General features: G+C 40.3%; 1 protein-coding gene across 4 annotated transcripts in view; it reads right to left on the bottom strand.

Moving 5' to 3' along the window:
* LOC106897831 (ligand-dependent corepressor) overlaps positions 1-13,571 on the bottom strand; it is a 75,374-nt gene that overhangs the window by 33,763 nt on the left and 28,040 nt on the right. For 2 of the 4 annotated variants that reach the window (XM_014958718.1, XM_014958726.1), the window contains 2 exons: positions 9,267-9,554; positions 6,350-6,443 (listed from right to left, as the gene is read on the bottom strand). In XM_014958718.1, the coding sequence (XP_014814204.1) occupies positions 6,350-6,443; positions 9,267-9,504 (332 nt within the window). In that variant the 5' untranslated portion in view covers positions 9,505-9,554. Of the gene's footprint in view, positions 1-1,474; positions 3,505-6,349; positions 6,444-9,266; positions 9,555-13,571 lie in introns of those variants that run through there. The other 2 variants (XM_014958741.1, XM_014958734.1) reach the window with 2 other exon arrangements.

Here is a 13,571-nt window from a genome sequence, read left to right on the forward strand (position 1 = left end):
TACAATCTTCAGGTCTCAGGACATTTCAACTGAGAAAGTTACGCGTTTGGTTTGTTGTTGGTTTTCTTTTTTTAAAAATCCACTTTCTAACCAAAGCAAATAAAGAGTACTCAACTTCTCACTATCTATTTACAACTCTTAGCCTACAGTCTGAAATGACAAGACAAATTCTCTTTTAAAACTGCAGCATTAAAGGGTAGGCACACCATTCTTCTGCTGCACGATTGTCACCCACTTAAACATACACATACAAAATATTTAGGTTAGTAAAATGAGCACTCCACGTACACTACAGTGACAAGTTTTATAAAACTCAACTCATGTTGCTTAAATAAAGACAACTGCAAAAGGTTAAACCTCTCTGAACAGTAAAACTGTGTTACTTTTTATTTTTTATTTTTCTTTTAAACTTGCAGCAAACTTTCTAGCATAAACCTCCACCGGCAGATGAAACCACACGTTTAACTGCGCCTTTATTGCAATCACCAGCTAAACTGGAACGTATTGCAGAGTTTCTATCCTGCTACTGAGCTTAAACCGCTTTAAATGCCAAGATGACGACTGGAGAGCTACGAGGAACCAGGAGTTTGAGTACTAAAAATATATTAAGTAAACAAAAAAAAAAAACAAAAAACAAACCAAAGTAGACTCAGGGGCCAAACGCCCGGTCCGTTTCAAGCATGAGCAGTGCATATTTCAAACGACAGCAATGGTGTGCCTAACCTTTGAAAATACCAAATTGCTGGGGAGGGGGAGAGGAGAAGAGAAGAGGATGGGATGTTGCAGAAGCCATTCAGCATCCCTAGGGCTCCCCCAGCCACCCTCCCGTGAGCTTTGAGAAACCACTTCCAATCACTGACATCACTTAATGCTCTCACACAAAAACTCCAACTCTTCTTTTGGTTGTGCAAATGAGGAAAAGAAACGGGAATTCCATCTACCTTTTGCACAGGTTAAGACCAAATTGTTTCTACCTGAAGAACCAGCAATTCCCATTTGGTCCAGTAAGCTCCACACGGTTACTGACCACTCCCGCAGAAAGCATCAAAGATAAAAGTTTTGTAGAAAACTTTTCCTGGATCTCCATATAATGAGAACGATATCATCATATTGAAAAAAAAAAAAACCAAACCAAACTGGATTTGTGGTTTACGGAGTGCTTTTACGGTGTTTAAATGCTTATTCTAGCATGTGCTAAACCACTATCAAAATAGATTAAATAAAAACAACAACAACAAAAAAGCAGGACTTAGATTAATTCCTGCTACTGGCAACTGTAATATTTAAAAACGAAACACCCATTCACTGAGTGTTCGACCCTGACAGTATTACAGATAGATATGATGCAGAGCCCGAATTAGATCAGGCTACCAGTGTTTTACTTCTTCCCTGAACATTAACAAGCTCCTTCACTAATGTGGACATTTGGGCAGACTACTGAGGTTGTAACGTTTGAGATCATTGTTTTGTGGGCTTTTTTTTTTTTTTTTTTTCCTTTTTTTTTGGAATATCACAGTAGTTTGTTACACAAATCCCCCTTCCCCGGATTAGAGCCGTTTCAACTGGTTGTTGGAACCACATAGTTTAGTAAACTCAGAATCAAGTCTGTAAAAAGGATAAAGGTCACAAAGAACCCTAGTTCTGTTCTAATGAGGCATACCCTAATACATCATTTAGTGTACCCTGACTGCTCCTGACTGCGAGAAGCTTGTCTTCCGTGAGATAAGGCTACATCCTCAAGCAGGTGAGTCTAAATATCACCCTTCAAAAATATCAAATAAAATTACAGCGAAGGTAGTGTTACAAATAATTAACTGACATATTCTGAAGGTAGTGTATGTAAGTTTTCCCTCCCCTCCCCTCCGGGTGAGCACTAAGCAGACAGTGAATGGTAAGCATGTTTAATTTAGAAAGAAAGTAGTGGAGAGCCTAATTAGACCCAATTGATTATCCATCTATTCAACAAATCTCTGAGTTCAAGAGAGGTACCATTCCTAAGTAACTTGATTTAGCTTAAATCTTTCAATCAACTGGATCAAAGAAAAGGAGGGGAAAAAGGATTTCTGAAACGTTTTGCAGAATGACAGTCTGATTCTTACTCAAAAAAAGCCTGGTTTCAAGAGAGTTTAACAAAGTGGACTTATTTCTATAAAGGCAGACATGAAAAATTCAAACACCAGAAGTTGAGGCAGGCTCTACAGGCGAGATGTCCACTTCCAACAGATCTGCATTCTTTGTGAGGTAACTCAACTCTCTATTACAGAGAAACATGCAAAAGGCAAAAGAAAAAAAAAAAAAAAAGAAAAAAGGGGGTAGTGGGCAGGTGAAAGAGGGAAACTGCGCCATAGCAGGCGGGAAAAATTTACAAATGTGACATTCAGAGCACACCTTTCACCTGTGTCCACACAAGTCTATGCTAAACTGCAAAGGAAAGAGCATTGCAGTCAAAAGGAGAATGAGGTGTGCTCGGTGGTGGTTGAACTATGCAGTAGTGCTCACCCAGTTTGCAAAGTAATTGGCACTCTACAACATCCCTACTCATCTTTCAATTCATTCGCACTTTGTGCTGCTTCTCCCTGGGGATCTAATTCAATCTTTACTGAAACATCCTGCCCCTCCGACCTCATTAATTTCATTTTTTTCTTTGGAGGGTTTTTCAAAGTGCCCAGCCTCTCTTTAACTTTGTACTCCAGTGTACTGTGGGGGATCCCATAAATACTCTGAGCTTTGGAAACACTCATTTTCCCGCTCATAACCACAGAGATTGCTTCCTCCAGTATCTCGCTGTTGTACTGTCTGTATCTCCCTCTTTTCTTCCTAGGTTGCTTGGAGCCAGGATCTCCCTCTTGATCTGAGGTGGGATATGGCTGTCCAGAGGTAGACTGCTCAGCATCTGAGCCCCAGGAATCTGGTCCAGCATCCAGCAAACTTCTCCTGTTCTGTTTTGGAAGGATAGCCCTTAACTTTTTGCTAAGCGCGCTCTCCGTTTGTGAACCCATTACCAAAGAGCTATAGCTGTACTGGTCACCAGTGCGGGACTCCCATGAAAGGTCCATGCCTCGAACTTGTGGTATCTTTAAATCCACAGGAGACGAATGGCTCACGTCCTTTTTCCCATCCTGTTTAGTTTGAAGTGCCATTTTTTGAAAGGCAGAGTTTTCTGTAAGAAAAGGAAGGTCACTGATGTTGCTGAGTGCACCATTTCCCCTGAATTTCATGCGGCTGAAATTGAATTCGTAGTGTGGTTTTGCCCAAGAAGCCTCCCTGGATAATATTAAGTGCTGTCCATGATTCTGTAGTCCAGATGGCCCATGGCTGGCAGCCGTAGAAAACTGGTTTCTGCTCAGCAGTTCTTCACTAATCTGGAGTGATCGAGCCAGCGGTACTTTAAGAGATGTGGAGTGGCCATAACCTTCCCTGGTTCCATCCTGCAAGCTTCTTGGAGGTACCCCATCACCACTCTGTAGTCCCTCCGGATGGTGCTGGCTGGGTCTCCCAGGTCGCCTAATTGGATGGAAGGAAACTGATGTGAGCAGGACTTGCACAGGTAGGGAGGGATGGGTGAGGGGGCCACTCCTTTATTAGAAGGCCTTGCTTGGGTAACATCACTTTTTGTGTTATTTATTTTTCTCTAAATTTGTTTTGGGTTTGGTTTTTTTTTTTTAATTTTTTTTTTTTTTTTAAAGTCTCAGCATCAGTCAGTTTTAAAACTTGTTCGCAAAAAAAGAGAAGCTTTTTGGGCAAAGAAAAATGAAACCTGTAGGCTGGTCTCTGGTTGGGTTCACAAATTCTCGGAGTAGAAAAGACTTCGCGCAAGCGTCTGAAAATAGCACCTTAATTACAAAGTAGTAATCAATCGCCATAGATCTACACACAACTGTGTTACTGGTGTGACGTTACCACTAAACAAGTACAGTAATAAAAGAGTAAGCCAAAGTGCAACATATTCAACATGCAAATATGAACTGCCACCTGCAGTATCTACACATAGGTGGAAACCTTGGATGATGGTCACTTACATCAGATCGAAGAATTGCTGCTCAGGGTGAAAATAAATAAATAAATGAAATGCTTAGCGGGCCTCAAAAGTATCTGCTTGACTTTCATTAAGCACCAAATAGGAAAGCACTGCATGACACCAGACTTACCAAATCGCTCCCTTAACAACTAATTGCATGTATACATGCCCCTGATTCTCATTCAATACATAGTGTGATTAGGGAAAAAAAAAAAAGATCTAAATTCCAACTGTCATCCAGATGAAGGGTTAATAGCACAAAAAGCTGTATGTGTTTTTACCATTCTTCTTTTGTCACAAGTGTTCTTGCTATGACAGAAAGAACTACTACTGCAGATAAACATCTGTATTCTAACATTTTCCTTGCTTAGCCCCCTGTAGTAATTAAGTCACACTAGTTTCAAAATCCACCCCCAAACTTTTTCATGTTCAACATACAGATTAATGCAGAGACTAGTAACCAATTCTGTTTTAATGCTCTGGGACATAATGCTGGTGTAAAGCCCTCTAAGCTAAGTCATCGTTATTTAAGGACAGCATATGTACTGCTGAAAAGCTACATTATTTTTTTTAGCATCACACTGAGATTTAAAAATAAATTAGAAAATCTTTAGAGAAAAGACAGCCACTGAAAGGACCTGGCATGTAACATAGACAGGGCTCAACACATTCACTGCTAGCTTCTCTCCAGGATGCAAGAGGTCAGAGCTCAAGTGGGCGACAAGAGTCAACGAGGATTCAGAACCAAATCCAGAGGAATGAATGGAAGTTCACTTTTCCAGAGAACTCTCCTGAGCAACGTGCCTTCTCAGCCCCTTCACAGCACCTACCAGCACCAGACTGCACGCCAGTGATCCTGTGCCCAAGTGATGGTGGTGCTGGCAGCTACTCGGACAGAGGGTCACACCTGATTGATTTCACTGATGCTAAACAGGCTGCCCTCACCCTCATGTACCACACACCTGTACCAGGAACCACGGGTGCCAGCATGCCACATCCTCTCTTCACCATCGAGACAGTGCCAGATGCCAGCTCCCTCACCCCTGTGTGTTGGACTTTGGCCCTCACTTGATACACAAACAAGGGAACAAACAATACACAGCCCCCGTGGCTTCTGCTGCCTCCCTAGGAAAACAAAGCTGGAAATAACCTGTCCAGAACTGAAAAAGAAGAGCTGGTGGGGGAAGGTTGATGCTAAAGAATTGTGAAAAAGCATTAAGACTAACTTTTAAAGAAGAATAGAAATATTAAATGAAGAAAGTAACCTCCAAGGGAAAAATTGGAGAGAGTAATAAGTCTTCCAAAGAGAAATGCAGAAGTTAAGTCGGTTGTTAGCAGTACGCGGGATTGGTGGTGGTGGTGGGTTGTTAATTTAAAATTTCAAGTATTTCAAAGGCTATTGTAAAGCTAAATCCAGCAATTCAATAGCAGTTTAAACCATATACTGTTTCTGTTCCTCACTGAAAAAAATTGCTTGTTCACAGTAGCCTCAAGATAAAATTCTCCCATCAACACCCAAAATCCCTCTTAATCCCGGTCAGGCTCTCCAGTACCATTAACTCAATCCTACCTAAGAATCAAGGGGTTTAAAATGTATGCAAACAGTGACCATTAGAAATATGAAACCCAAAAGAAATTTTTTGATACAACCTTCTTTCACACCTTGAACAAATTAAGGCAAGGGTAGGACGCCACAGATTTTACAATTTAAAAAAAAAACAAAACAACTTCTTCAGTGCTACACTATAATTGCAAATCCAAAAAGCCATATTTAAAGTTTTCTGAACTACCAGACTCCCTCCTCCAGCTGCTTTTCTTTAAGTTGTGGTTTATGATAGGAAATATTAACAAAGAGCATGCAGTGATTCAAACCTAATCCAGCTTGGCTCATCACCCAAATCATTGCAACCCCTAAAATAAACTTTCCTGCTGGCTCACTTTCCCCTAAGTGAAATGAAGGTTAAATTCTATTGCAAAGCCTCTAAGACTCTTCATACGTTGAACTGAACCTGAACCTCCACAGACATCACTCATCACAAAACCCAAGTAGCAATAATGGAAAGGTCTTTGGCTATAGACTAAATTGGCCAAAATAGCAGATACTGGAGTTCTTAAATGCAAGTGAAACTTGTCTGAGTTTGCAACAGCTCTTATTTGGCAGGTGGGTTGAAGGTATTTGCCAAAAGGTACAAGTTGAAAAACACATTACTCCAAAGGGTTAACACCAAAAGGAAGTTAAAATTAACAGGAGGTAGGCACATATTTTTTAGTAAAAAAAAGAAAACAAAACCCAACAGTTTTAGAAGGACATAGTAAGTTGTTTTCTCTTACCCATTTCCCGGAGTACTAGAGCACCCTGGAGAATGACTCAGAGAGGTGCTGCCGGCACAAGGACTCTTCTTAGTGGATAAATCAAGCACACCGTCTGTAGGGACAAAAGAATGACTTCAGTGCTTGAAGAAACAGGATCAGCCACGTTGTCCCTTGACAAAACAGGTTTTTTGGGCTAAAGACACATTTAACAGCATTTTTTATTATTTTATTTTTTTAAAATTTTTAAACAAACTAAGGCTTGGATTTTTTGCAATTTGGCTTAAAAGCGACTTCAACGTAGTCCTTGGTCACACCAAAATTTGGAGTCAAAATTAGAGTGCATCTGTTACAAGAGCCAGAGAATAAAAGATGCCCTACAAATGACAGTTCAGGATACAACACAGCCCATTGCATAACTAACCCTCAGTGGTCCAAAAATAAGACAATCTTCAAATTCCTGAGATATTTCCCCCTTTAAGGAAGGCTTTAAACCAGCATTTGAATATTTTTTTTTCCTAATCCAAATCTCTGTAGGAAAATTGAGAATTTCATATGGGAAACTCACTTTCAAATGAAGATACACAAATAAATGCAGGACAACTCCTCACCTGGCAGCTATAACTTCATCCTGTTTTCCATGTCTCCAACGGGTCTCTACTGGCCAAGTTGCTGCCCTTCTCCTCTCTACTGTGCCATTTTACTTCCTCTCTCCTTCCATACAGCAAATTGTTCTTCCTGCTAGACTGCTTCTTCCATTCTCATTAATGGCACTTCCTTGCACTCACCCGTGCTCCTCTGGAAGCCCTCAGCTAAACTCAGCATTTCTAGGCAACAGAAAAGGGAGCGCTTTTTGCTAGAAAAGCCCTGCTCCCACAGCACTGAAACAACTTGAAATTCTGGTCATTTTAATAAGGGCAACATTGTCATAGAAGCAGCACAGCCATCTGAAATTCCTGGAAACTTTGAAACAAGGAATTTATGAGGCAAAGATAAATTAAACTTGTTGGCAAGGTAAACTAGAGACATTTGAAAGCTCTTCACTCATTCCATCTAATCAAGTAAATACCACCCAACACAAGAACAATGTACCATGACTTTCAGATTGCTTCAAGCTCTCATTTGACATATGGAGAAAAAAACCCCACGATAAACAAGGAACTAGAATTAACTTATGGAAAGCTGTTCCACCCACTGCATTTGGGAACACACCATAACCCCAACTTAAGGAAGGAGACAATTCAATCTTCCTTTTGAATAACAAGATACGGAGACCGGATGAAGCAGCACCTCCTTTTCAAGGGGCTGCACTAAACTCAGCACAGGCTGGTGCCAGTGGCACTTGTGTCCAAGCTTCCTCCATCAGAAGGGTCACTATGACCTAGAAGTCTCAGAGGGCAGGTGAGGCCAGCCTCAGACCCCCTGGAGAAGTTTACAAACTACCTGGCTTCCCCTCAACCCACCAGAACAGAAATATAACCAAAAGCACCGCTAACAGCCTCTTCAATCTCTCATTAACAAGTTTGGCAAAACCTCTCCCCAATTACAATGAAATGTAAATTGGAAAAAAAGTAATTACATCAGCAAACAGATGTAATTCCACAACAAGTGTTATGAACATTATAAATAATCTTACAGCTTTTTGGTCACACGGTAGCTAAAGAACAGCTCTGTACATTCTCTCCTTCACCGTACGATCCTCTAATTAAAATCAAGCAGAACCAAAACTGATTCTCTCCTTCAGCAAGAAGCTACACAATTAGAAACAGTTTAACATTTACAAACACATATGCAAAAGACACCTGTGAAATGCATTTATAACAAAATTAGTTAGAAATAAACGCCTATCAGCTAGATGTACAGGTCCTCGCCTTCAGAAAGACACCACACAACCTCGCGCTGCCGTTCTGTAACCCAAGTGTGGCAACTGCTTTCAATAAGAGCTTTAAGAGCAAGAAGTGGCCAGATGCCCAAGCTGTGTATTGTTGGGACACAGAAAATTCACCTTTTTACAAAAGGCTTCAGAAACTTTAAGTTCAAAGAATAAAGCGCTACCTACAATTCTGTACTAGCTATAAAAAGGCTTTATTTATTTATTTTACAGCACCTTTTCCACTCGAGGATGGGCAGCCTACTTTGATAGAATAATTTCAGACACTAACACGTTCCTAAAGAAGGGTAAAGGGGCGAATTTTAATCCTACCAGGAGGATACACGTGTGATAACCTCTATTCCACAGTTTTAGAAAAAACATTCACGTACTAGACTCACTCGCAGAATTTGCTTGTTAAAACCCATTTTTGATAGAAAGCAAGGTTTTCAAATTAAAACAAGCTCTGCAACACTGTTACAAGTCATTCAATCTGTGCTCTGCACAACAAGTCTATTTTTAAGGTAGAAAATAGACATTTCTTCCAAACACATAAAACTGGAAGTTTTGTACAGTTCATGGGTATCATTTCTACAGCCTTCACCAAGCCATTTCTCACAGGCTTTTAAAAGATACCGTTTTCACACCATGACCAGGAAGAAAATAAACCAGTCCTTCAGTCAGACTGTGCACTGAGCCTCAGAAAGGAGACCACATTATGGTTTTCACAACCGGCTGAACTTGGCTTATCATCGAGCGCACGGTCTATTTCAGCAGACTGTTTCGTGCGGCTCCCAGCAGGAACAGCACGCCTGTCCCCAGAGTTTGGAGCAAGTCCGTCCCCTTTGCCCTTCTTCAGAAAAAAAAATCACACATGTCTATGGGCCTACATTCCTTCCAGAAGTCTCTTCTCTCCCAGCCACATCTAGCTAGTCATTAGTTTACCGTAAAAACATCTACCGCTTTCCCAATTTACGTTTGCCTTCCAGATTTCCAATTGTCTGATGGTGCAAGGAGAATGCCATGAAGGGATTGCCGTAGGATGCAAGACACTGAGAAGAGTCCTACCTTGTTCACTAGGTTCTGACTGAGACTTTCTGACAGTAAGGTCCAGAGGTGAGTCTTGGTCAGCCATGAGCAGTTTGCTGAGCACAGGGTTCTGAGCAGTTGCAGCCGTGGGAGAGGAGGCGACCAGAGATGCTTTCAGCAGGCTTTGGTTCTTTGTGCTATTGGGCTGGCTGGAGTCCTGAGTAGAGCTAGTTTTTGAGGTATATTCAGCAGCAAACTGTCGGATCATTCGCTGCATGATCTCACGGGCCACTAGGGGAATATTGGGGTCAGAGACCCTAGGACTGTCTGTAAATATTAGAGATTTTTTTTTTACTTTAAGGAAAACAGCTTTTATATTCAATCATTGTTTATTAAATAAAAAGAAAATCTAGGGAAAAAAAAATGAAAGCCAAAGATAAAATAGTTTCCGCAGAAAATGTACTTTAGTCTTAGAATACCTGAACAAGAACCATTGCTAATTCTGGTATAACCTTCCCAAAACAACAGTTTCCTAAGAGAAATATGCAATCTCATCTTTTCTTTTCAAATCGAGATATATTCAACCAGACCTTTAGGAGGTGTGGAAACAGAAAGGAGAGCTAGATCCATGATGGAAAGTACCAAGTTCATTCCAAAAGAACTGAACAGGTTATTCAGCAAAAGAAACGAGAGACTTACCTGCAGCTACAGAAGGGGAGAAAGGAGAATAAAGTTGCAGCATTCCCCTACAAGCTCACTGAGAAATAAAGCCCTGTCGTTCTGATTCTTCAAAATAATTCACACAAAGATCAAACGTTCAAGCGTCTTTCATCCCGTTCTATCTATTCCTTTTGACATTTCTATCATTGCCACCAATGCAGCATCAGGGATTACCCAAAGAACTTTCACATATACAAAAAACCCAAGATGTGTCACATGGAAAGTAATACTATTCTAGAAAGATTTGCTAAATCTATTGGCAAGAAATGTGAAATGGAACAGATAGACATAACCAAGATGTGTCACATGGAAAGTAATTCTATTCTAGAAAGATTTGCTAAATCTATTAGCAAGAAATGTGAAATGGAACAGATAGACATTCCAGTTTATTTAAAAATCAAACAGTGTAGAAATACAAAGAGATTTGGGGATTTGGGCAACCCAAAAACATATTAGGAAAATTAAAGCATCATTATTTTAGACCAGTAGTAATTTATGACGTGAAAGCAAATCTGTAACTCCTAAATCACAGAACCTCAGTCCTGCCACTTCACCTCAAACACTGATTGTGCTCTCTGGCCAAAAAAAAAACCCCACCCAAAAAAAGCCCCCAACCCAAAATTCAACACAAAACACCACACTATAACCACACACCTCCAGAAATGGCTCAAAAGGTTTGATTTTCTATTTCTGAAGAAACATTCAGAGAAAATTGTGCAGTAGAAAACCAAACAAATCTTTAAAAGCAGCTCTCAAAATGGAACAATAGAAAAATGTTTACTCCCTCTTTAAAAAAAATTGCCCTGGCTGAAAGGTAATCTATTGCGATTGAGCTATTAGAAGCATTAGCAAAATCTTCTGTGGGACATTTCAGCATTAGATTTGCCTTTTACTACCATTTTGGACAAAAGTGCATCAATCCAACAAACTAGCTTCAGCAGATCTCTGAAGGCTGACTGCCAGGAAGGTCTGAGCAGAGTTGCTCAGAAACTAGAGAGCAGCAGTTTCAGCTACTGTGTTCCCTGGTGAAAGCCCACATCGAGCTTTATCAAGCCCAAACTCCTTCCTGTTAAGCACAGCCTTCTCAATCTAAGACCTTATGTATTATGTATATAAAATATTATATATATACACCATGTATATTCTTATAGGACTATAACAGCTGTATGCTTCCAAGATGTTGATGTCAATAGGTAACCGTTTTCTTGTAAAACCTACAGGATGTTTTCTTGCTGCCAAGGATGAGACACTAGAGTTTGATGAAGCCACCAAGAGACGAGTCAAACTTAAATTTAGGTACATCTACATTCTCACTTTCTTCCCCAAATGATCCACAAGGACACAAGCCTGAAGAAGTGTGGAAGGCTTTTTCCACGATGGTGACATTTCTTTTTCTTTCATTTTCTGACCACTCTACTATAAGCTGCTGAGGGACATAGAAAAGGTTCTAGGAAAACCCAGATGGGCACAAACTGATGGCACGATAACACCGATACCAACTATTTGACGTGTGCTTGGAGCATCTACAAGTGGGACTGGCAGGAATTCAGAGCTCTATGTCACTTATGTTTTCTGAAGGAGAATCATTCCTTTGCTGTACATCCATGTGCGTATGTACAATCCAGTAATGCTTCCAGCTGAATGTATTTCCAAAGTCAGGGAGAAAATATTACATATGCTTACAGCCATGCATCTCTGGAATCTGCAACTTCGAAGAATAGGCACAGAGTGACTACTGAGAGCTTTCTAGTGCTGCTCAAGATAAACTCACTAATTCAGGACACAAAACTCAATTTTCAAGGGTAGTTACCTAGCACATTAAAAGCCTTTTGTTTAATATGAAGCCCAAATGCTACGGATTTAAACTGTTCAAAAGCGAGTGGAAAACATTTGCTAGTGCCTCTGCAGCATCACTTGAAATCAACCAGCTGTTTATTTTGACTCCAGGAGTCTAGATTGTTGGTGTGTTGTTTTTTTTTAAATAAACTAAAATTAACTAAAACACAGAAATTCTAAGGGGAGAAAAATACAGCAAATATTTATCAGCTACAAATAGTCCAGAGCAGTACCTCTGAACTTTAAACCTTAATGGCTTTTGTGTATTTTATCTATCCCGAAATCTTAGGACAGTATCAAACAAAAAAAGGTATGATTTCATTAAACCATCAAAAGAAGGTTCTATCCTGCCACGAGGTAATGGACAAGTAGGTACCACCTACTCTGCCTTCACTGGGAAGTATGAACATGAGAAAGAAGTGTTACTGAGTCAGTGCCACAGGCACAAAGCAGAGAGAAAGTACATAAGATTAATGGACAATAAACCTGTTCAGAAAGTTTGCTGATCCTGCTAATTACCTTATGTGTGTATTTTAATTACATGAGTTCACGTCCTTGACACGCAACAGGCATCTGCTCAGGGGAACATCTGCAATTTCTCTGATCTGCCTGCGCTACAAAATCCCAGTCTCAAATGTTACTGGCAGCGAGGATGGAAAGAAAACAAAATCAATCAGCTGTTTTTTGACTCCAGGAGTCTAGATTGTTGGTGTGGGGTTTTTTTTTAAATAAACTAAAATTAACTAAAACACAGAAATTCTCAGGGGAGAAAAATACAGCAAATATTTATCAGCTACAAATAGTCCAGAGCAGTACCTCTGAACTTTAAACCTTAATGGCTTTTGTGTATTTTATCTATCCCGAAATCTTAGGACAGTATCAAACAAAAAAAGGTATGATTGTGTATTTTATCTATCCTGAAATCTTAGAAGGACAGTATCAAACAAAAAAAGGTATGATTTCATTAAACCATCAAAAGAAGGTTCTATCCTGCCACGAGGTAATGGACAAGTAGGTACCACCTACTCTGCCTTCACTGGGAAGTATGAACATGAGAAAGAAGTGTTACTGAGTCAGTGCCACAGGCACAAAGCAGAGAGAAAGTACATAAGATTAATGGACAATAAACCTGTTCAGAAAGTTTGCTGATCCTGCTAATTACCTTATGTGTGTATTTTAATTACATGAGTTCACGTCCTTGACACGCAACAGGCATCTGCTCACGGGAACATCTGCAATTTCTCTGATCTGCCTGCGCTACAAAATCCCAGTCTCAAATGTTACTGGCAGCGAGGATGGAAAGAAAACAAAAGAAAAAACACAAAACTGATCCCTGGCGTGAAGCCAGGAGAGCCCAGCATCTCCGAGTGGTGCAGCTCTGCCAGTCTTTGTGTCCTCTGTGGTATGACAGTGCCTGGGGATCTTATGGCAGTGGTGTGGGTTAGAATAACCTTTCAAGCAACCGAAATAACAGCCAGCCTTGACAACGGTGCATTAAGGATTCAGAATTGCCCGGCATCTCCCCCTCCCTCATCACTCCTGCCCCAAGCACAGCTTTGCCAGAGAAAGGAAAGGAAGAGCATGTTAAAAAAAAATAAAAAAAATTCTCAACGATTCTTAGACACCTGAAGTGTCATTATCTTCACTCTGTATTCATGGACACAGTGTTAAACCCCTCATTAACACACTGCAATATCTGCCATGAGTTTTCCAACAATTAGGAAAGTATACATTTCTAATAACATCCGCACCCAGGGCATACATTTAAGCCCAGAGTTAAAGGGATGA

The sequence above is a fragment of the Calidris pugnax genome, unplaced genomic scaffold (assembly GCF_001431845.1).
Source record: "Calidris pugnax isolate Ruff unplaced genomic scaffold, ASM143184v1 scaffold4, whole genome shotgun sequence".
NCBI classification, from domain to species: Eukaryota; Metazoa; Chordata; class Aves; order Charadriiformes; family Scolopacidae; genus Calidris; species Calidris pugnax.